General features: G+C 37.6%; 1 protein-coding gene across 5 annotated transcripts in view; it reads right to left on the bottom strand.

The window, feature by feature from the left end:
* The window catches only part of RGS22 (regulator of G protein signaling 22), a 58,459-nt gene that overhangs the window by 13,125 nt on the left and 20,377 nt on the right, over positions 1 to 24,957 (bottom strand). For 3 of the 5 annotated variants that reach the window (XM_033074966.2, XM_033074958.1, XM_033074990.1), the window contains 12 exons: positions 24,707 to 24,950; positions 23,996 to 24,157; positions 22,922 to 23,093; positions 20,550 to 20,675; positions 18,928 to 19,029; positions 13,096 to 13,290; positions 8,765 to 8,857; positions 8,123 to 8,271; positions 4,957 to 5,119; positions 4,182 to 4,340; positions 2,294 to 2,356; positions 154 to 312 (listed from right to left, as the gene is read on the bottom strand). In XM_033074966.2, coding sequence (XP_032930857.1) covers positions 154 to 312; positions 2,294 to 2,356; positions 4,182 to 4,340; positions 4,957 to 5,119; positions 8,123 to 8,271; positions 8,765 to 8,857; positions 13,096 to 13,290; positions 18,928 to 19,029; positions 20,550 to 20,675; positions 22,922 to 23,093; positions 23,996 to 24,157; positions 24,707 to 24,950 — 1,787 coding nt within the window. The remainder of the gene's footprint in view (positions 1 to 153; positions 313 to 2,293; positions 2,357 to 4,181; positions 4,341 to 4,956; positions 5,120 to 8,122; positions 8,272 to 8,764; positions 8,858 to 13,095; positions 13,291 to 18,927; positions 19,030 to 20,549; positions 20,676 to 22,921; positions 23,094 to 23,995; positions 24,158 to 24,706; positions 24,951 to 24,957) is intronic. The other 2 variants (XM_033074974.1, XM_033074982.1) reach the window with 2 other exon arrangements.

Below are 24,957 nucleotides of genomic sequence, written 5' to 3' on the forward strand. Positions count from 1 at the left end.
GAAGAAAAAACCAGCTTAAACAGTTAAAGAGGCTTTACTAGGAACAACAGAATGCCTATAGATATTTTTGTTAAAATTCACCTAATGTGCAAGAATGGATGAGTTTGCTTACAAACTGAATGCTCTTCCCTTTGCTCTGTTTTACCACCATACCTTATACTTTTGCACCTCTTGCCAAAAGAGCACTCCATTCCCCAGTAGGTCTCCCTTCAGGGCCACAAAGCGTTGAAACAGATTTGCTGTCACTGGATCCAACAGCGCTTTGCGGAAAGCAATTTCACTAGATGAAGAAACACTCTTATTGTCCACATGCTGTCAAAAGAAGAAATAGATGCACCAAATAAACTTCGTTTCAAAAAGCAATAACAAAGTTAGTGCAAACTGTCTGATTCTTATCTTTGCACTGACCCTAACTTTCAGTAGTTTATGAGTTTATGACATGGATACAATAAAATGTGGCAAGGTTTCATTTCTTCCTTTCTTTTTTTTTCCAGTTTGGTTGGAGAACATTTTTTGGAAGATGTGATGGGAGAGGAAATGACTGACAATGATTTAGACCATATGACTGTATGCTACAAAGTATAGAAACAGCTATTGTTATTGATTATGGTAATGGGCTACTTTTCTAGAGAACAGTTTGAGTTTTATGCAAACAAACAACAAAGGAAAAGGAACACACAAACCACATAGCTCAAAGCTGTAAAATGCTTCCGACGGATCTCATCAACAAAATGAGATTTGAAATGTGTTGCTATGATCACCCACAGAAGCCAGAGAGTTTGCTTTCTGTGAAATAAATCTACCAATAATAAAATAGAATTTAAAGTCATTGAGACATTTTGAAGATCCTCATGCTGCCAAGCACAGAACAGTAGGCAGCCAGGAAAGGGTGGAGAAAGAAAGATGGCTTATGCAGGGACAGTTTGTTTGAACTGAAGTTCATGCTGGCCTGCCTTCCTGAACAAACAGTTCTCGTGCTGTTGCTGAGGAGCAAGCCAAACAACCCCCTTTTGTTATCAGATGGATGAATGAAAACCATCTTCTAAAAGTGGTTTAAAACTCTTGAAATCCTGGAGGGGTGGAGTGCTGTTCAATGGTGAGCATCGGTCAGAATCATTTTTAATTGTTGCCAATAGTCCTGGAAATCTAACATGATCCTAAGCTGAAAGGGTTTCTGCAGCTGATCTTAAAAGCAGGGGCTATGCTCAGTGTCCTGTCACAGAGCCTGCCAGGGGTGACAGCCTGTCCTGGCAAGAAGGAGGGTGGTGGCTGTCCAGAGGGTCCTGCGGTGAAAATAAAGTCAGCTCAGTTTAGGCAGTAGGGTTGGATCTTCTCAGTCCTTCTCCACTTCTCCCAACATGTTCTAGTCCCTGTGACCAGGATTTAGGGAACTTTTGAGAAAAATTATTTCTAGGGCATATTCATGAAGGGAAGAACAAAACGTTGCTTCCATCCCTACACCAGTATATAAACACTACTTATTTTATGGGTCAACAACCTTGAAGCAGAACATGGAGAATAACCATTTTCCTGACAAACAGACAAAGGGAAAACTCAGCTAACAGAACCCACATGCACTTTGGATCCCTTTTGTGATGATGGTTTGCATGGATAATTGGTGACCGGGTCTCTAGTTTGATTTCAACAGACAATAAAAGTTCAACTGAACAAATGTACACAACTTGTATGTTGGCAATCACAAAAAGTTCACTGCTCTTCAAGAGGAAAAAAACTGGCAAACATCTGATGAAATCTATTATTACAAAGATTTAAAAAGTTTAAATTTGATATTATCTCTATGCTGTGAGATTAAAATACAATTCTAAATGAAACAGATACTGTGAGATATGATTAAACCTGCCCACTCTACTGCATACTTCACATTCCCTTTTGTGTCTGCACGTAATCCACTTGCAATAATAAATAAACTACCAGATGCTGGAATGAACAGCTTGTCCAAATAAGTCCACTGCATGCAAAATACAGATAAATACGGATTAAAGGTACAATATTAGTATTAGGAGTGTTAATACTGCTCCGAAGCCCAGGACAAGAGACCTTTCTTTTCAAGTATGACCTCTCTAGACAGAAAGGGAGAGAAATTTACCATGAACATCCAGCAGGGAGCTAAATTCGGGAGTAATGTGAGCAATCAGTCCACTGCAATCAGTACAGTCATGCTTGCTTTTAACAGCATCACACTGTTAACAGGGAAATTGTGAAGAATGTGCAAGGTCCAAATGAAAAAGACTGTGAAACTATAGACACAAGAAACATAATAAATTTCACTTGCTTTCCACGTGGTGGCTGTCTTTTGCTGGTCTTTGCGTGAAAGATCTTCAGTTATGTCCCTTACCTATAGTTGAACAAAAGATTATTATTTATTTTTTTAATATTCTTGTTTTCTGGTCTGCCTTTTAATGATTAAGACCACAGTGGTAAAATAGTTCATAGGTCTTCTTATGGATTTTATGTCTGAAACTTGTTGTGGACCCACAAGAAATGATGTCCCTTTTTCCGCTCTAAATAAGCACCTGCTCATTAAGATTGGGAATTAGAGAAGACAAGAGGTAATAGCAGTCAAACTGTGCACTCCAGTGGTGGTGGAGTTTACTTTACCCATAATGTTCTGAAGGACTACTTATGTAAGGAATAAATTCTGGGTTTGATTTTTTTTTTAGTATGAAATGGTTTTAGTTCCTTTGTACAGCTGTATCAGAAATACTGACTTGATCCTGCAACTGCTTTGTAGCTAAATTGCACCTCAAACAAAGGGCAGGTTTCCTGAATAAGGACTACATAGCATGCCCACACTATTTTGTCACAGTGAAATATGAAGCCAGTGGAGAATGTCATCTGGTTTCACTTCTTCTAAAATACTTTCTTCAAAGAACCTTTTCATCCTCTGAATTTTCAGTAAGAAAGAGAAAAGAGCAATTCGACATAAATGGAGTTAGGAAAAGACTAAAAGCTCATTAGAAGTATGTATTTCCTGTAAACTGTTTATTTCAGTTGAACACAGCATTTTCTAAACTACTTGGGCTAATCTCCCTGCCAGCACGGTGCAGCAGGTGCAAAAAGAGGCATGAGTTAGGTTCCAGACCTGGAAGCAGCTTAGCCTTACTGCTTGGTCTTCTGCCAGGGCTTGTAAAGGAGGCAAAGTTCAGCTAAAAAATGCAGAGGGTTAGGATTTTTTTAAAATTTAATCAACATAATCATTGTTAAAATTACAGTTTACCTTATTAAAACCTATACTTATCAGATTGCTTAGTGCTCTGAATCAATGGAAAAGATTGAGTTTATATGCACTTCTGACAACACTTCTGACAATCTTCATGATGTTAAAGATGATAGAAAACAAGTTTTATGAATCAATGCAGCTGCATATGTGTCTGCTTGGTGGAACTGTGAAGTTTCCTTCTGCTATGACATTCACATGTCAGAGCTGTTGTGGAAGTGCAAAACACCAAGTCTTTGCATCTGTCACCAGCAGGATGATCCCCTTACATGGATCACAGCCACAGAGGCACTCACGAAAGGCAGATGTTAGCCTTGCCCATTCCTCAGTCTTTCTAATGAACCAGCAGGAGTGAAAGGCTCCTCACTCCCAGCCTTTTGGCAAGTTTCTGAAGTAACCAATTGAAGCAAGGTTTGTAGCAGTTAACCTCCCCACCCAGAAGAACTTCACAAGTCCTGAATTCGATTCTACAGGCAGTGCAGCTCCAGATGGGAGAATGTGGACAGCATAAGGGAAAGAATTACAGCATGGGACGCTCACTCATTTGCTTGTGCTCTGGTCCCCTTGGGCAAATCCTTTACACAAAGCAGTTATTTCTTCAGTGTGCAACTGTATGGTTAAGGCAAAATGGCATAGGGAGAATATAGCACTGCAGCAAAAATTAGGTCATTCTTCTGGCAGCCTGGATGGCACCAGACTAACACCAGCTTCTTCAGATTTAGGATCTAACAATAATACTGTCAGCTAAACTAAGCCTTCAGATGAACTTCCTTCACACTTATTAAGATAAATGTTTCAACCTGTACATGCTACAGAGTCTCTTTCATTGTAAACTGAAAGTAAGATGTGGGCTGCTTTTTCTTGGAAGCTTTTCATCCCAATGGTAAATTATGAGCCAAACAAAAAACAATGCCTGTATGTATTGCCATTGTCAAAAAATTACCTTTGCTTGTCCCTCAGCCCCATGGTGTGCATCTGCCAGGAACAATGGCAGCCATTGTTTTTCTAATCTCTTCTGGACGCATTGCTGAACTTCTAGCAGAACCGCTGCCGAAAGTTGATCATGAAGGCTTTGTCTCCTTCCTCCACCTGAATGCATTAGCTAAGCAATCCAAATACAATAACACATGACATAAACTTTTGTGTATACCAAAAGACCTTTATCTCTCTACATCCTTGATTTAGCAAAGCATGAGCTTAACTGTAAGCAAAGCACTTAATGCATGCTTACCCAAGGCTCACATGTACTTTTCATAAAAGGGAACAGATTACATTTGTCCCTACCTATAATAGGATACAGACTCTGGCAAATAATATCCCAGCTTGACCAAGTAAATTGCCTAAGTATCAAGATATATCAGAGTACCACAGTTCAGACTTGCTGTCTGTGGCTTTACTGACATACTAAAATAGAAAGCTGGAACAAGTCACTGTGCCTGAAAGTAATTTTTACACTTTTTCTGAGCTGTCTTGTGCATGGTCTGGCTATGGCCTCAGATCACCATTTAAGAGAGATGTTATGTAAGATGTAGGGAGGAAAAGCCTGAACAGGAAGGAAGGGACCTGTCCAACCAGAATAGAACCAGATTTCTGGCCCAAAATATAGGCAAGATTTGAGGAGAGACCTTGGGAGTAAGCTGGAGCAAACCCACTTGTGGGTTTTTATCTCAGTCACAGTCACAGTGATTGTTTTTCATGAATGGCTCTGTAACTGCTACCTTTTCTTGTTGTTTTCTGGTAGCTGGGCTGTTGGGTCCAAAGAAGTACTTGTTGTTTAAGTACTTGGTTTTAATGTCTTTAGATTTTTCATCACTTTTTTCTTTATCCTTGTTGAGTGTCTTTTTGAACTCTTCAATATCTAGCCAGCACATGAGATCCATGCTACGAACAAATTTAAACAGAATGTTATTTCAATATTGAGTTAATTCCATCAACATTCTAGGGAGTTATTAGTTTAACCACAACCCACCAAAGTATTCAAGACCTAAACACCAGGTCAGATTGGGCTGAAATTTTACGTCATTTTTTTCTCTGCTAATACTATCTGCTGGTACTACCATGGCACTTGCTGAACAGGCAGAGCAAACTTACATCTTAGAGATCTCACTTAGGGTGCCATCTGGGGTACCCTGAAAGGAGTAACCTTCTCAGTATGCCCCCACTAAATCCAGCAGAGACTGTGAACCAGAACCATAGTGCAGAGCTCACAGAGAGAATGAAAAATGAAACAGATGAGAATTTGAATTGGTACTGAGGCCACAAGCCACTGAGAGACAAGTTGACGCCTCCTGCTCTGCCTCCTTGTTATATTGCCTAAGAAAGGAGCAGAGATGACAGCTGGGAACATCAGCCCAAAAAATCACCCTCCTCCTGCCCCCTGTGAAGTGCTAGAGTTTAAGTCAGTCTGCAGTTAAGCAGATAAAAAGAGTTAATGGTAAAATTTGTTACTAGGGTTTTTTGTGGGCTGCTTTCTCATAAATTACCAATTCTACTACTTATTTCATTAGTCATAGTCAGTGACAAATCTTTTTCAATTATGCAATTCTCAATCTATATATTGTTCATAATATTTGAGTGTAGACTATATAAATTTGTTTTATAGAATCATAGAATGGTTTTGTTCTTTTAACCAGAAGACAGAATTAATGACATATCTACAATTTCAGTTTAATTTATTTGACTGTTTTCTGACAGTATCTTATTAACTGAAGTTCTATGAGCATTTTGGTGAGTACATTCACTGTATTTGCAGCAGGAAATAAGAAATTGAATTCAGAGAAATCTATTTCAGTTTTCCATTTGGTTAATAACTGGCTTTTTCAAAACATTAATCTATGAGTAAAACATTCAAAAGCATCTGCCTGATTTAAGAACAGATGTTCTCCTTTCAAAAGTCTTTTGAGACTCTTACAGAACCCTAAGTTCTATTGAGACTGAAATTATTTCACTCACTAGTTCATCATAGCATGAGTAAGTTCACCCAAATACAAGTGATCCAAATTACTGTGGTTTATGGAGTAACTCCTTGGCATCTACCTATGACAACTGACCAAATATGTGCATCTTTAAAAAAAATCTTAAAGTGTGAAGATTAACCATTTAGTGGTGGCTTATCCTGGCATACTGGATCAGGAGCACATCCATAGTCAATTAGCCTGGCGAGACTAACAAGTGGAAATTCACTAACCAGAAGTAACACAAATTGTCTAGCAATTTTGTGAATATATCCTATATATTTAACAAAGCATTCATTAATGGAGTTTTGTTTAGTTTCTTACCAGAATTTGTGAGCAGGTACTCAGCACCTGCCCTTCCTGAAACTTGGATCACTTACACTTGGACATAATCAGAACCATAAGTTTTGATGAAAAGGCAAATGACGTGTTCATTGTTTTTTTCTGAAATTTTTCAGACTGCATTAGTTCTAGGATCCCTTCAGCTTACAGTATCATTAAGCACCTTTATTGTAGCATGCCAGCTGGACTCCAGAGTAACTAGTCTGGACCCAGCCCTAAAACACTTCTGACTTTTTCAAATGTTTTTCTTCATCATGATGGTTTACAAAAAAAGAAAAAAAAAAGCTCCATAAATTAAAAATTTCTCTGTCTGGCTCTACCACTTAAGATGGGACTTGTCTGTGATTAACAAAGAATCTGGAAATAACCAGAGGCAATTCAGCATACCTGTCCATGACCATGGAAATGACTATGTCCATGTTATCTGCTTATTGCTACCATTTCCCCAATTAGAGAGGAACTCAAGACTAGTGAACTGAACCACAATGTGTGAAGGGGATGTGCAAGACCATTTGTTGAGAGGTGGGAAAAAAATATTAAAACTTTAGTAGTACATGTCTATAATGTATTAATAATTATACATATACACACTAGGGTTCCATGCTCAAAAAGCTTTTACTGATGAGATGCATGAGCAAAAAGTTTGGAGACCACTGCTCTAGACAACTCAGAAGTTACCTGACTATACGCAGCCTACACCATAAGAATTTCCATTTGAACTCATTATCTTCAGTCCTTATATAGTCAGTAATCTTAGGAATGGTCCATCCAAATTGGTTTTAGATGTTACCTTCAGAATTAGGAATATTGTGTCCAGAAGTGTATATTTCTCTCTCTGACTACAAAGGGAACCTATGTGATGATAAGCAGAAGTGATGACATTGAATTTTGGCCAGAAGAGTTTTCTGCCAGATGCCCCTTTCTGGGCACTTTTGAAAAAGCTGACCAATATCCAATGTAAAGCTACAGCAGTGCTTGACTAGAAGCAACAGCCAATATGCAAAGCATCAACTCATGGAAAGCCCGATTAAAGAAAGGAAGTGACAATTTAAAGACAAAAGAAAAAGTGTCAGCTCCTATTTAGATCTCACTTTTAAAACAAACAGGCTCACTTTTTCAAAGACCCTGCCCAAGATTGTATTTGCTACAAGCTAGTACTTAAATCTGTTCAGGAAACACAAAATTGTGGTTGCTGTCACACTGTGAGAATAACATGCCTGTTTTCTATTTGTACATTTTTATAATAACCAGCTTTAATTTTTAAAATGTACTAAATTGAATCTGTACTGAAAAAGAGAAAATTTTACTGGTTATAGGCTAATTGTTCTACTCAGGGGTTTGCCACTAATCGAAGCAGAAACTGAAAGCAGAACTGTAATACAACTATGTTTTGACATGAGTTTTTTTTACCCCAAACAAGTTAAGACAATTCAGTTGTCTGAACAATGTGTCTGTGTGTTTCATAAATATTCAAAAACATGTTTTAAAAGACTAAAATCTGTCAACATTTAGATAGCCAAGATCATTAGCAAATATTTCTTCTTAGCTTAGAAACAGGTAAAATAGTAATAGTAATGAAGAAACACACCTAGCAGAATGCTTATTAAGAAAAGCCCGGAACTGTTCTAACTTCTCTTTGTCATGGATCAGGTCAGATAGATTAGAACCTGCCAATTCTTTGGGAGCTTGATGCAAGTCCTCATCTTCTTTGAGAGGCCCCGTGCCAGCAACGGTACTCTGAGGGGAGAAATTATTTTGCTTGCATAACTGTTTTTTTCACCTCTGTATTTTGCTTAGTCTAATAATCCTTGCATTAGATAACCTGTCTCTGTAAAATAGCTTTCTAATCACTGAGAAAATAAATTTAGGCTCCAGCTCCTAGTAAGCTTTACTTTTATGTTTGCTTTAAACATATCAGTCTGCAAGTTCCATAATCAAATAATCCAATAATCCAGTACCTGTAATTCACTTGAAATGGAGGCATTTACACAATGGTAACAGCCCAAAATACATTCCATAGATTTTAGGTCTGATATTGATGGCACTGACAGAAGACCGGTGTATATAATTAACACAATGGCTATCCATCAGTCCCCAAAATGAATGGTAGAAATCAGACTATTTGCTTCTCCAAACTAGTATCTGGTCAGTCTTTCATTGCTAATACTCAAAGTGTGAACCCTCTCTGACAGAGAAAGGATTTGTTTTTGTTAGTAGGTACATGTCTTACCTCATCCTTCTTGGAAATACTCACTTGATGCAAAGCCTGGAGCTCTCTAAAGTACACGGAGTCCAGCTGTTGAGTTTCTTCCACCAACTCCACCTAATAAAAATAATATCTTGTATCACCCCTACAGTACACATTATAGAAAGATGGAGAACTGCATGGGCACTTTTCCAGTGACATTGGATAGAAAAGAATACATTTGCCAGTAATGAGACTGATGTTTGGAAGAGACAAGAAGTCACGTTCTTGTGACAAACAATTCTATCTGGTAGGACAAACTTTGCCCACGTGTGTAGGATCGGATCAGGTTTCTGCAGAATACTAGTAAATAATCTAACTATAACTTTAAGCAAATAACTTTGATTCAAAAAATTGCTAAATTCTAATGTGTGCATAATATATCGTGTATATTGTGCATGTATTATATTGTGTATATTGGGTCAGACGTACCTGATTGCCTATACCAGCAAATTGTATGTCAAATTGCCACTGAGAAGCAGAAAAACAGTTCTTAAAACTAGGACTTTCAACGGGAAATGTCAAAAAGACTGAGTGCCACAGATTTGAAGAAACAGAAGTTTAAGATGAGGAATTTGTTAATATATCTAAATAATAAAGATGAAAGCTTTCTGACTTTCAGCCTTGTCCACTTTCTAAAGTTATTAACTGTGTGTGATTTGAATTCATGAAGTTGGCATTTTTTAACTTAATTAGAAGTTGTATGTAACTAGAGCAGTTCTGCATGTTACGTACAAACAACCAGTAATTGTGAAAGAGATATTTGGTGACCCACCTGGCTGACTATACCATTTGAACGCAGATTTTTGGATATTCAGCAAAATCGAGTCAATGCCTTACACTGCTCTGCATGCCCATTACAAAGATTAGAAAGCTGTGATTATCTTATATAAGTGTTTATGTGCCAGAGAAGAAGAAAATGTTTAGCTTAATATCCATTATACTTTCATCTAAACATGAATACTACACTAATCACTGTGTTATCTGAATGTCTTCAAGATCAGTGTAACTTTATTCCGTTGTTATAAAGTGCTTTGGGCCATTCTTTCCCTTTAAAGAAAATATAGTTTAAAATTATATAGTAAAATAATTCAAAACATTTTTCATAAAGTTTAAAGAGAAAGCAGATAGAGGCAGAATGACAGTAAAAAGAAATTCTCCTGATTTCATGCTTCATTTAAAGAGAAAACTTATATATATATATTTATTGAACATGTCTCAAATAAACAATTTTGGACTCACCTAATTCTTGATAAAATATCTTGTTTCATTATGGGCCAAATATGTCCTGCTATAGAGTAGAACAAAGGGGAAGAGTCGAGCCAAGGACTGAACAAAATACAAAGCAGACATTGCCTTTGTGCTTGGGAAGGAGTGTGCCTAACTATCAGCCTGCACCTAGTACAAAGAGACTCCAGTGCCTCCTAGAACAGGTCGTTTTTTGTCTTATAACTCTTCACAAACACTTGTGCAGTCAAAAGGATTTAGTTGTTTTTTTGTGCTTGGATTAAGATCTTTGAGTTATTAGAGCACTGAGAAGTCTGCACGTAACTTTACTTGCAAAGTAACGCATCCTCCAAACTGAAAGGGCAAAAATTATCCTGTGGCTAACTCAAGGACATATAAACGCACATACATATTAACTGAAAGGAAAAGTGTATCTCTTCAATTCTTACTTTTCACTAGAAGCAGTGAAAACAGAGAGCTCAAATGCAGACCCATTTTTATGCAGAAACGATGTATAAGAGCCCTCGGCTGTGCTGACGACTTGACTCAGTGAGGACCAGCAACAGACACTAGACAACTCTTATGAAAAGTACGCACAGAAAATACACAGTTACAAAAGACTAAAACTAGTCTGATAGAAAGTATGTACAATTTCAGATTCATGAAAAGTATCAATCAATTCCAAGGTGCACTGCAGGTCATAAAGAATTATAGCTGAAATAGTTTAGAAAAAATAATTTATCTGAAAGGTTAGAAAAGATGTTTAAAAGCAAAGAAAATATTTTACAGATGTGTTTGGATTACTGTATTTCATTTCACTAAGTTTCTCAAGGTTTCTAAAAGATTTTATGTTATCACAGGATAAGAGGGAAAGTCCCCTCGTGAATTAATTAGATGGTAGAAAATCAAAACCAAAGAAATAAATAATTTTCATTATGGGGTGGGGTTCCTATTGGAGTCTCACAGGGACCTGCACTGAGGTTGTTTTTTTAAACATTCAGAAACTATCTGGAAAAGGAGGTGAGTGAGGAGACAACAAAGTTTGCAAAATGATTCCACAGAGCAAAAAATTAAATTGACTGTGAAAAGCTACAGGATAGCGGGACACTTTAGCATCTGCGTGATAAAAGGCCAGCTGAATTCAATGATAATAAACATTAAGTCATTCCAGTGAGCTCCAAATTAGGGCTTTCCATTAGTAGTTATTACTTGGGAAGAAAATCTTGGAATCATTGCAGATGGCTATTAGCTTACATTTTGCACATCCACTCAAAGTTCACCAGGAGTCAAAAGGCAATTAGAATGATAGGCACAATTAGGAACGGACAAAGAGCTCAACAGAAAACATGGCTCTGCCACTGGATAATCCTTAGTGCATCCAGACCTTGAGTATTGCTTGCGTCTCATTAAAAGAATATAAAATAACACATACAGATAGGGCAGTAAGTGCAACAAAGGTATGGAACACCTTCTGTAGGAGGAGAGGTCAAGGTGTCTAGGATTCTTGATTTTCAAGGAGACCTAATTGAATAGGCATATAACAGAAACTTGTAGAAGCATAACAACTTAACAACATTGAGAATAGGACATGATAACAATTGTTCACTTGTTCCTTATGACATGCCCTTATGAACCAGGGCACCCGGTGAAATTATCGGGAAGGGATTTGCAAACAAATCAAGATATGCATTTTCTTCTTTTATTGCTTGATTAAACCATGAAACCCACTTCTACAGTGAGGCTGAATATATATCACTCAAGATACATTTTACAGAAACCCATGGGGGAAAAAGAACCTCATCAAAGACTATTAAAATAAAAAATGCGGATAAGATCTCTCTTCTATGAACGTCCTTGGTTGCAAAGTGCCAAATATGATGTCCCACTGTAAGTTTCTCCTTCTATATCCAAGAGAGAGATGCTAAAAACTGAAATTAGAATCATGGAATCATAGAGTATCCTGAGTGAGAAGGGACCTACAAGGATCATTGTGTCAGCTCCTGACCATCCCCAAGACTCACATCATATGCCCAAGAGCATTGTCCAAGCACTTCTTGAGACCTGTCAGGCTTGGTGCTTGGCCTGGGGAGCCTGTTCCAGTGCCCAGCCACCCTCAGGGTGAAGGAACTTTTCCTACTATCCAACCTAAACCTCCCCTGACACAACTTCAGGCATTCCTTTGGGTGTCTCTGGGCACCACAGAGAAGAGATTGGTGCCTGTAGACCACCTCACTCTCTTCCTCTCCAGCCGAAACAAGTGACCTCAGGCATTGTAGGCTTCCCCTCAAGGCCCTTCACCATCCTCATAGCCCTCTGGACACTTTCCAATAGCTTTATATCTTTTTTGCATTGTGGCACCCAGAAGAAGTTTGCCCTACAGCTAGCAACTTGTAAGTGAGTTTTCAAATAACAGAGAGCCACATCATCCACCACTGTCATCACCATTTCTTGTTGTTATTTGTCAAAGGCACAGTCAGGATTGCAGCCACCTCCTCTGACCTCCATGAGCATGCTCAATTCAAGCTTTCAGAACATTTTGGGATTAGAACTGACTACACCTCTGAGCCCCTTTTTTTTAGATCAGCAATCTAAAAAGTGTTTGGGGCAAATACAGCTGAATCACCATATCACATTTCTTCTATGCTAAGCAATAGCTGCACTTAAATTCTAAACACCAGAAATATATATTATTGCTGCACTGACACTCTAAAAAACCACCTTACTACGTGCTTATAATTAAAAATATAGAGGGCTTGTGGGCAATACATCATAAAAAAATTACTTCTGATAAATGGTATAATTGCAGAAACATGAATCTTCACGAGTGCAAAGTTTTACCACAGCAAGATGTGTTCCTCCCCAGTAACAGCCCAAAGAGTCTATGAAGCCCATAACTTTCTTTCAGATGAGAACTCTGCTCTCCACAGGAAGCTCAGTCTATTTCCACATATTAGGACAGAAAGAAGTAAGTAAAACATCTTGCAATACTTCTCCCTTTCTGAGTATAAATACAACAGGGTTACATATGAATGGTCTTGTGATTTTCTTCCCAGAAATAAGAATTTTTCATGGTGTCATCCAAATATTACCTTTCTATAACTGGACTTGTCTGCTTCCACCATCTTCCTCCAAGGTTCCAGCAGAATAGTGAGGATATGTTCTTCTGCTGGGTCAAAAACATCTTCAAAAGCTGGATGAATTTTGTGATAAATCATATTTTTCTTATTCTGATGAAGTCCAGTGTCCATGATGGCAGATGGAGCAATGTAAGTTGCATAAAGGAACTACAATAAAACAAAAGCAAGCTGTATTTTAGCCATCATCCATTTCAATGATTACAGACCCTTGAAGGAGAGAACTAACGCATATTTGTCCCCCACTGCCCTGCTGTATGTTTGGAACTAGTATTAGTTCAAAACTCAGTTACTGACATAATAGATGAGCCTGCCATTTTTACTCTAACTTGTTAAAATGGTTAATGCAGTTTTCACTTGGATATATTTGGCTGATACTTAGATTCAGATAACCACAATTACTAGAACAACTGCACTCTTCATGAAGTCACACGGTTGTTTTGCAGAATATGTGCTGGGCCAATTAGTGAAGGCATCTTACTTCTTCCGAGAGATGTAATTTGTAAATTTGAGGTTAAAATTGATGTAAAATTCTGTGATTTCATTCTGTGTGGATGTTCTCTTCATTTTTTGACAACATTTTTTGAGACTCTTATAATAGTGCAGGATCTGTGCAGGAGATACCACTGCACAGCTAAGGTCTAAGCCCTCACAAAAACAAAAATCACAACATGCATCTTATCTGAAGCACAGAGTTTGCCAACATGTACAAGAGCAGAAAACTGAACGTGGAGGATATTTCCTTCTCCCTAACAGCTCAACCTTGAAGCACAGAGTAATGTTATTTATTTCAATTTTTTTTCATACAGACCCCTATGTAAAACTCTTGTTTTCTAAATGTTCTGTAAATTATGCTATGAAAATGAACATTGAAATCTCAGAGTAAAACACTTTTTACCCAGGAATATCTTGGAACAGGATATTCCAGAATAGCTTCCTAAAACTTCATGCCAAAATATATTTCATATCCTTATAAATATTTTCTCCTTTTCATATTGTGAAAGTCTAACTATATTTCAGACATACAGTCAGGGACCAGATTAGCAGCACAAACCAGAATTTCTCTCTAGGAGAAGATTGACAAGTCCATTTTCACTAATAATTATCACACAGGTTTGACAATGAAGAATTCAGGATTCTGATAATTCTCATTTTCCCTCTGTTGCTAAAATCCAGCTGTAACTAGCAGATGTACAAAGCAACAGAATAGAAGAAAATAATGTTTACTCTGTGTTCAAGCAGTAATAAAACACTGGTGTGCTTAGATTTCAAGCATAAGGGAAGAATGTTCAAGTACATTAAATAACTATGTTTCTGTTTGTTTTAAATTAAATATTGATTTATTAGACTCTCTTTTTCAAACAGCAACAGTAATAGAGTATATCCCCATTATTTTGGACCTTTACAATTTGAAACAAACCCTTTAGATTCTCCTGGTATTATGTCACTGAGGAATTTAGGGTTACTATAGCCCTAAATAGCTGACATCCATTCCCCAGTTAGCTCTTGTTATGATTACTGTATTTATTGTGTATGCAGAATTCTACACTCTTTCCACATTTCTACATTTTCACTGCAAACAAAGATGTTTTGTGTCTACTGTCCCTGTTTTTATCAGTGCAATAATGATACACACGTGCAAGGTGTAAGAGAAATAGAACATCCATGGGAAGAGTCTTACCTGAAAATAAGGCCACATTTGTCCTGAATTAAACCCTTCTCAGTAAATCCCTAAGTACAATTAAATTTAACAGCTTTAATTAGATTCACAGTGATTTCAAAAGTTGAAAGTTACTTTGAGAGCCCAAACACTAGGAAAGTTTCAGTTAAGTCATGTTAAGTCTGATCTGAAACATGTATAAATGTATAAAATTAGCCAAATTAGAAGGCACAATTCCAACGATATAAAATAAAAATTGTAAAATAGCCTTTTTAAAAAAGGGTTAACCATTTCAGTTGTCATTAGGAGTACATTGCTCCACCTGTTATGACTTACCACACAGGGAATCTGTAAAATAGTAAAAAGCTCCAAAAAGAGGTCCTGAATATTTTAGCACAAATGAACCTGGTTCCTTAAATGTGTGATCATTTGAACATAGTTTTAAGAATAAAATAAAAACAAACACACCACTAGTTTCTTGGCTGGAATTCCCTTCCCCTATGATTTTGTATGAAATATGTTAACTTGAGTATATTTGCTACTCTTCTTTAGAGCTGGCAAAAAATATCAGCCTACCAAGACCTACCAAAATATGAGTACCTACCCAGACTAAGAAATGTTCACCAAAAGCTATTGACAATCTGCTCACATGAACACTGTTGTAATATATTGCCACATTAGGGACTGCCTTTGTAGGCTGAAGAGCTGTCCTCAGTTCTTTATAATTTCACATACAAAACCAGAACATTGTAAAGACAAATATTTTTCCCCCAAACCAATTGTCAGGGCTGGCAATACACATGAAGCAAAAATTTAGTGGTGTTTAAGCTAGTTAGAGGAATGCACTTTTCCAGACTCAAAGAACTGGACCCTCAGTGGTGTAGCCATTTGAAGGATGCACATTTACAGTGTCAGAGGATTTGGCATCTTTTTACTTGAATTCTCACAAGAATCCATTGCAATGGGATTTGACCAAGTAAGTGAATACATGCACTTGTAGATAGGAGAGAAATGAGAAGCAGCTTTCATCCCTGTGTTCCTTGCACAGAGTTGAGGTGCTTCAGTAGATCTGCACATATTTGATTGCAAGGACTGCAGGAAAAACAACTGAGAAGAATTCTATACATGTCAAAAAAGAGGAAAAGTGTCTGTTCACAGCCTTCAAAACAGGGCAATGCAGTTTGCAAGACACATTTAATAAAAAGTAATAGTAATTTTTATTGCTGTGTTGTAGAATTCCTGAGGTTTTCTCATTCTCAGTGGTATATTGAAACTGTTATATTGGTCAATCCCCTAAGGGATCAACAGGAAAAATTACATTAAATTAATTTACAGGTTAACAAATTCGTACAAAAATATGAAGCATATGACATCAAGTGCATATCAAGCTTTGTTGACTCGTTATTTTGTTCCTATTGAAAAACAAAAGAATTTTTTCTACCTGCCAGCTATAAATTCTCCTATAAATACTAATATGCGATGGAATCCAAAACCTTATCTGGAAATTTGGTCAGTTTGCATATTGGAATTACTTACAATTGCACAAACCTGATTATACAAAATGCTTAGAAAATTCAGATTAAGACTTTGGCCTCATTTATGACTTTCCAAATCAGGGACTGTACAGGCCTTGGGTTCTTGTGTGAATTCATTCCCAGATGAGAAGGCTTTGATAAGCCATTTCAAGTGACTGGAGTGAAGCAAGAAATGCGAGAAAGATTTAAGTCCAAGTGCTTCGTACTGCTGCCCAAAGGAATGGATACTGCTCTGACCTAAACGAGGGGCTTGTGCAGCTGCTTGGCAGAATCATATGATGGAAGAATGCAATGCACTGGCTGGTGTTAAACAGAGAGGTTAAACTGCCTTAACCTCCATCATCACTTCCACTAACATAAATCTTGTATCTGACCCTAAAAGTCCACAGTAATGAGGACCCCCTTCATCTAAATTGATTCTAGCACTAAAATATTGTATTTCCCACAGTTGTATTAGATTGTCTAATTCTAAATAACTTTTTTTAAAAATTAAAACCCAACATTATATGTTTCTTTATTGGTTTTATTTTTAAATTTTTTTACACTCCTGTGCATATGTTTACAGTGAATAAATGTGTATGTTCCTGGATGATTGTCATTATTCTTATCTATCAGATTTCATTCTCACTGTAGTTTCTTTCCCCAGATGAATGCATATATTCCTTGGAAAGCATTTTATTACTGTATCATAAAGCTGAGATAGCAATGCCTAACAAATGAAACAATGAGTAGCAGATACACAGCAATCAAGGTTTGTTCTTGTTTCTAACAGGAAGCAGGCAGCACACATATGGAACACTCTGTTAAGTTTCTACATGTCTCTTTCTGTAATAAATAGTAAAATATATATGACAATGTGTCATGTGAATCTGATTCACATTCTCTTCGGAGTATTTGGAATGACTGCCTTCCTGCGCCAAAGGTGAGTGCAGAATTTGGGAAGGCATCCCTTCCGTAAGCAGACTCTGTAGATTGGTTGCAGCTTGACTCTCTACGGTGTTCCAATGAAAACAAGTATAATTTTTCTGCAGCCTTAAAAGGCAAGCTTGAGAATGATACCAAATGTTGCAGCACATGTGTTGATTTGTTATGTTACATTTCAGCTGTTAGTTATGCTAATGGAACAGTTTCACATATTTCGTTTTGATGTATTTACTTTCATGGCTATGGGTATGTACTGTCTGCAATTGCCTAGTAACACTGATTGTGTGATGTTCTGCTGTCACCACCAGGCCAGCACTGGAAACAAGATTAGCACAAAAGACCTGGCCCTTACATTTTCAGCCATGCAACCACTGCAAAAAGAATGTAAACCGGTGTAAAATGAAACTAAAATAAAAATAATCAGCAACTATAAGCTAAGCTTTGGCCTCCAGTAAAACACATAGGAAAAAGGTGACACAGAATAGATATGGTCAACTTGCATATGTGCTGTGAGAAGGTCCCCAGCCACATACAGGAACGGACAGACGCAGGAGAGTTAGACTTAAGGGGACATTCAGCTGCCCACAGCCTCGGGCCATAAAGGGGAAAACAAGTAAATAGGGTAGCAGTTCAGTTTATCCAGAATGAGACAGGAGAGGGAAGAATCCATGCCTTGGCCTCTGTTTGGAGTTTCTGTATAAATAACACTGATTCAGATGAGAATTCTGGACAAATATTCAAAATTCTGTCATTTTCCCAGTAAAACCTCCAAGAAGGAAAAGAAGACAAATTCAAAGATGTCCAGATGCTCAGGAACATGTCATATAAAGAGATTACTCTCCCCTGCTCTCTACAGATATTTATTCCAATGATATGTGAAGTAGCTTTGCTCTATTACAGTGAAAATTGAAATATGTGGATAGGATACACTCCTACACAAGGTTTATAGAGGAAAATCAGACCAAAGTTTCACAGAGTGATTTTAAAAGTTCCTCATAGTTCTTCTAATGATATCACACTGTTGCAGTTTCTTTCCCTGATGGAATCAATCTACTCTGCCTTTAGCATCACTGTGGGCTAAGTGCATGCTCAATTAAAATACTCTTTTATAGGAAATATCACTTCCACTTAACATTAAATGAGGTCTAAAGATCTGTTTAGGGGGATGACAACTATAATAAAGATAATAATGATGCCCTGACAATCATAAAAATTAAACAGGCTAACAAAGATCAATTTTCATTATTGAGGTCTGTACTATGAGATCTGCAATTCTAACCCACACAGGAGATGGAAGGAAAGGTATAGCACAATTAGATGGTAAAAAAAAATACTATCTCTGATGTTAACACTAAGCAGACAGTTTCCAAATATGATGCAGCGTAGCAAAGGGGAGTTTAGGAAAACTGAGTATAATAGATAAAACTGGGAACAGGCTGCAGAGCCTGGAAATCAAACTATGCATGTTTAATGTTTGAATCAAGAAATTCCAGGGAAACAATCCAAAGAGCTTCTTTTATTGTCCACAACATAGATTTACTTTGGTATGGGTTGTCAGGATTTGGAAACTTTTCTATCTTCTTTTCAGTCTTTACGCTACACAAATGCATTTGTGAAGGGAATGAATAAATGTATTTTTGAAAGAAAAACACATTATTTACAACTTACTTGAGCTTGCTGGAATATTTGAAAAGGTTGAAGGGTTTCTTGGTAAAAAAGCTGATGATAAGCCTGTAGATCGAACCAAAAGTACACGCAGTTCTTCCACAACTAGAGATGAAAAATATTGCAAGTTATTGCTACCCAAATATCACAATTTTATAAAAAAATATTTTCCAATGCAAGTAATTATTTAGCTCCTTGGGGTCATCATAAATCAAGCTCAATTTAAGACGCATTTAATCTTCTGTTTCATACTGGCAGAAGGACAACATATTTAAAAGCACCCTCACGGTGATACTCTATCTTTTATTGTATCCTTTGTGCATAATTGGCCATTAAACTTGTTGACATGGTAGTTAACATTTGAAGAGTAACCACATTTCAGTGGCACAAAGCCGGTGCTAAAGAAGAGATGCTAATAATGGACGTGCAGAGTTTGTGCCATGGTAAAAGAGCGTTTTGCAGCAATAACCAAAATAATTAAACACTGTGTACTTGGCATATCAGGATTATCATTACATTTTAATTACATGCATTTCTGAGAGTCAGAGTCTTGGCTTCATTTCATTAATTCAAGCAAACAGTAAAAGATCTTTCAAAAGTCTAGATCTTTCCCCAAGTCCTCTGTTTTAATCACATGTTTATAGGCTTTAGAGCTTAAAAATACCCTGAAACCCCTAACCAATAAAGGTAGGGGTAGGGAACTTTGTTCCGCAAACTGTAGCCTTCCAGACCTGGAAATAGGCTTCACAGCTGAAGAGAAAACTTAGAGCAAATAACTTTGTAAGGAGTCTGGCACCTGGAAAGGCTAGAGACATGCGGGTGGTTGCCTATCTCCAGTAAATAAGTTTATTTTATTTAGACTTCTATCCATACACATTTAACATTTTTAGCTGAACTTATTCAGCTTTGAAAACATTGTATCTTGCCTTCTAGAAGCCAGAGGCATTTCTAGTTACTGCTGCTGGATTTTGGGTTGTGCTAGTGGTAAAACAGATGTCCATCTTGATTGCGTTCAAACCTCCCCTAAAGACTCAATTTTTCAGCAAAGCCACTGAACACTAACTCAATATTCATAACTTGTTCCAATTCAATCCTCAATTTACACCCAGCAATGAATGATAGAGCTGCTGACTAAATAGAAGAAATAGTGTTACGTGTCTCAGAAATCCAAGGAGATTCATGGAACCATAAGAACGTTTTAAAAATATTGGAGATCACTAAGCCAAAAAGTAAGAAAAAATCAGATTATTGTGTGTAGTAGCACAGCAAATTTCCCATCTTTTTAAAAAATGGTTTTTGTGGGTTAAGACCTCATTTTTTCTGCCAAGTTAAAGGTTAATTTTTTAAAATTGTTAGTCTGTTTTTAAATCCCTGATGGTACAATAAGAATTCCAATAGGTTTGAGACAGTAAGAATCTGACAGCTTGGTTAAGACCTGTCATTAGTTTGCATATATACGTGAACAGTTTATTGTTGTTGAGGGATTGAAGTCTCACAAGTAATAATTCATCCAGTCATCAATCTTTCTTTCTCCATTTCTTTTTTTTTCAGTCTGGCTGCCCTCTATAACTTGGCATTCAGTCAATTGTGGACTAAATTATTACAGAGTAGGAAAATATTCATACCTTATTGCCTGAGTTCTCACAGAATTGTGTGAAGTAGTAGCCTGCTCTGTTCTCCAAATAAAGAGACTGTAGCATGCTTTCAATTCCTGGTCCCCTGTAGACAGTGCTGCCAGCAGCAGTTTTCCCCTGGACAAATAAAACACAGTTATACAGCAAGGAATAACGCTTTCTTTATTTTCAAATGTCACTACATTGCAATGGAGGGCTATCAAGTGTGTTCAATTAGTATCTTCATCCCAAGGAAGTAGACTCCATTTTCTACTACATATGCATTTGATCACTGACCTCCACACCATTTTCCCACTAAATATTCACATCCAATGGAATAAATCTGATGACTGAAGACATGCAGAGTAGCTAAGTGATCACAGCGTCCCTTAGGTGGTTCCTCAATACTTAAAACAGAAAAACAAACCTGGCCTTAATTGTGTCATTAAGTCTTTAGTTCTGGGGAATTCCAGTGATACTCAATGACATCAGATAGCTGTCATGTGTTGTCTCAGCTCAGGCTACTGTGTTTTGAATTAAGAGAAGTTAAGAGGTGGTTATTTGGTCAAGATTCAAAACATTTAACCATCATAGAACAAAAGATACATCTTCTGGGGTTACACCACTGACATGAGCAACAAAATCATGAGCAATTTAGGAAGCCAGAAATCCATGCTTGTTACCATGGCTAGCTCCTACAGCATTTGAGGAAGAACACATCCATTTTATCAATGCTCCCAGAGAAGCCAGAAGAGACTTCTGCAAGTAAATTAGCTTCTGATGATCACAAGAGAGAATTTATAGCCAATTTGCTGTCTCTGATAGCAGAAGTGGAAGCAGATGGGGTGTAGTGGTTGGCAATCAGCTTCTTTCCAAATAGTAACAAGGATGGAGAAAGGCAGGAGGGAACCAGTCTTTTGAAGGAGAGTAGGAAGAGCTCCTTCCCCTGTATAAAGTTAAACTATGAATCCTTGCATTCCCCAGGTTGCAAAAATTTCTGAATACTTTTCAAGATTTTTCAGCATACCTTAATTGCCACTACAGCTTATAAAATGCATTTTTAACAGGTGGAAATGTGCTACAAGCACATTGTACAGAACTACAGAAGATGTCAGGTGAAGGGCATGTGAACATGTGGAATTTAGGAAGATTATGTAAGTCAGCGCACTGTAACAGTCAGCTCACTCAGACTGGGAGAGAAAGGGGTCATTCTGCCACACCATCACTTATTATTTTTAACAAAATCACTCTCTGACTTTTTTGGAGATGCCAATTGCATTCAGAGATTCACCTAGAGCTGTTGCTCCTTCTAAGCACAGGGTAGCTAGAAGATTCAAAAGCCAAAATTTCTCATGGAAAAAAAATTAGAGCAAGAAATGGGCCATAAGCTGATTCTGTGATGTTCACAGTACCAGGACCTATTTTTTGTCAAATTCAACAGGGACTGGAAAATCTGCAGGTCCCTGTCTGCCTGATCTACAGCTAGTCCTGGCTCTTTAACACACCTTGTGTACTGGTCACTGTAAGACACAAGTGCTTCTTGCTCCCATTTCTGCCATGATCAACAAGAACCTGGCTTCTGAACCCAATTTCTTCTAAACAGGAAATCGGTCCCACTGCTTTCCTTCATTATCTCCACAAATCAGATTTCAAAGGAAGTAATTGTAGCCCCAAACTATCCAACCTAAAGTAACAGAGGTGTGTGCTGAAAAATCTCTGGCATAGCCTACACAGTTCTTGATACTGGAACCAGTTTCAATCCACATTCTCCAAGTACCACATATCCTGAGGCTTAACACTGTATTGCTGAAAACCTGTCGTTTTTTGCAGTTACCTCTCACACTCAGGCCTTCAACGAAGAAAGAGAGAAAAGTGAGCTGGCCACCTGAGAGCTACAAACTGTGAAAAGGTCTGTAGAGTGGCTCATGGCCCTCTGTAGAAAGCAAAAACCACATTGAATGGCTGTAGTGACAGAAAATGAGTAGAATGCTGCCTTTCATACAGACATGAGGAATAGATCCAGGTTAACTGCAGTGAAGTTGTAAGAATTATTCTGGATTAAGACAAGGTTGACTGACCAAGCTGCATTACTAGAGACTTAATTTTGCAGTTCTGAGAACTCCAGCTAAAATACCTATCCAAACGATTTAGGAAATAGCCAAGGCGTAATTGAGAAGATAATTGACTCAATTTATAGCAATTCGTTGCATGAAGTACAATGAAATTAGATTGCACTTTTATATGTAAACATCTTCAATATACTAGCTTGCTAAATCTTCCCTAAAAAACCAAGTACCTTGCTCTTGTTCCATTGAATTCAAGGAGTTTTGTCATTATTTTTGATGGAACAAAGCTTTGTTTTCCAATGTTGTGATCCGACTTACCTGAAGAAGGGAAGGTGGTAGGTCAGACTTCTGGAACAATGGTAACAATGACACTATTTGTGGGAAAGGATCAATGTCCAGTCTTGGTCTCTCTTGACATGTGTGCCAGAACTTCAGTTTTGCACTGGCAGCATCTATTGCTGTTGAATGAGCAACACAAAATCTGGGACCCCTAGGGAGAAAAAAGCTAATAAGTACAACTTTCCAAAATAATGAAACAGAGGTCTATTTGGCTTCTTTTTTTCTTTTTTCTTTTTTCCAGTGATGTTGTTTACTGTACCAAGATATGGTGCTATATGCACCTAGGATTAAAAATCAGTTAGTGTCAAAGGTATGTTTAGATATTACATGCTTCCAAATCTAAAACCAAACTACACATAAGTAAATTTAGGTTGCAAATTCTGCAGCATTACACACAGTTGCCTTTTTATCAGTCTGCAGGAAGGTATACCCCATCCATTCTACAGCAAAGCACAGGAAAGGACTGTAGGTCAGAAGAGAGACCACAAGTAATGTGAGGATCCACAATTGCAGGTATTTTTTTATGCCTGGAATTTGTTGAACCCCCTTGGGGAGGAGGAAAACACCCTCAAAAATTTAGCCCATATTTTGGAAATAGGCTAGATTTTATATCCTCACTTAAGCTGCTAATATTAAAGACATTTTGTATGACAGGCATTGAACAGTAAAGTCTCAGGGCCAAATCCCATGAAGACATATACACGGAGCATCCTCAGAATTTGGGAAAGGCAGTACGGGGAACAGGCTAGGACAGAATTCTGTGCCTAGAGAGGTTTCCCTGTCCTGCAGACTAAACTTTAATTGAACATTACTCAAGGCAGAGATCCACAAAGCAGCTCAGATTCTCTGGTAGAAAAATAACAAGGGCTCATTAAGGCAGATCTGCCTGGCTTCTCAGCGGTTTAGCTCAGCCAAAAATTCATGTGCTAATATTTACAATGACATTGTTTGTAATAATTGCAGTGGGATAAGTGACATGAAATAATAGGCTTACCAAAGAAAATGGATGTTTATTACACAACAGAATTTTATTTCATGTCCATTTTTGCATACCAGTAAAGAAGTAGTGGTTTCAGTACTTCAGGCTGAATCCTTCTTAAATGCATTATATTCCACTGCTCTCCATGCAGTAGTTCAAGTCTGAGCAACACTTCTGAACTAAGGAAATAGTCTCCACTGCTCAACAGGTACAGTTTTTTCATCTTGCTGAGTTGCCTGCAGTCAACAAAAATAGTCACATAAGCATGTATCAAATGCTGTACAGAGCTGGCTACAGCTCTTCCTACTGCTTAAACTGCTGCCATGCAACATGTCTTTAATGGCAAGTGGCAGAAGCCAAAATATTTTTTCCACAAATTAGAGACAGGTTGTGTATGAGACAAAATGTATAGTGCTGTAGAATATACTATCTGAATCCAGCAGGATCTTTCATTAAAGCAGTTTGTCATACTGAGGTCCTACTTGTGAATTTAACTTTTTTATTCTTTAGTTTTTTGCCATCTGTTTCCATCTGTTTTCCAAACCTCTTTCTAACACAGCCTTACTATGATGATGATTCTGACTTTATGTAAGCTTTGCAAACATGACCCTGCAAAAAGAGTTTTATCAGCTTCAGCAGTCATTCCAAACCTTGTCAGGACACACATTTAATTGTGTCTGTTTATTCAGACATTACAATTTATCTCAAATCTCAAAACCTGCATTGATCTATCCAGGTTACAAGTATTAAAGCAATGGGAGTAACTGTTAAATAATGGGAAGTACCTTTGTTGCCTTGTAGTGTTTTTAAGAGCCTTTAGTCTTTCAATATCCATCCAGAGCCACCAGTACCTCTCCCCAAGTGTTCCTTTAATGAACTTCTTGAATCTTTCAAACTCATGTCTGTTGCCAGTGTCGTAAGTCCTGTGACTAAGACACCAGGCAGCCCTGCTGTCTGGCCCAACACTTTCAGAACTTAAGCTTACTTCATCAGGACCTTGTTTTCTTACATCTTCCTTGGAGTCCAAGACTGTAAG

This window comes from Catharus ustulatus, chromosome 1, assembly GCF_009819885.2.
Source record: "Catharus ustulatus isolate bCatUst1 chromosome 1, bCatUst1.pri.v2, whole genome shotgun sequence".
Classification (NCBI taxonomy): domain Eukaryota; kingdom Metazoa; phylum Chordata; class Aves; order Passeriformes; family Turdidae; genus Catharus; species Catharus ustulatus.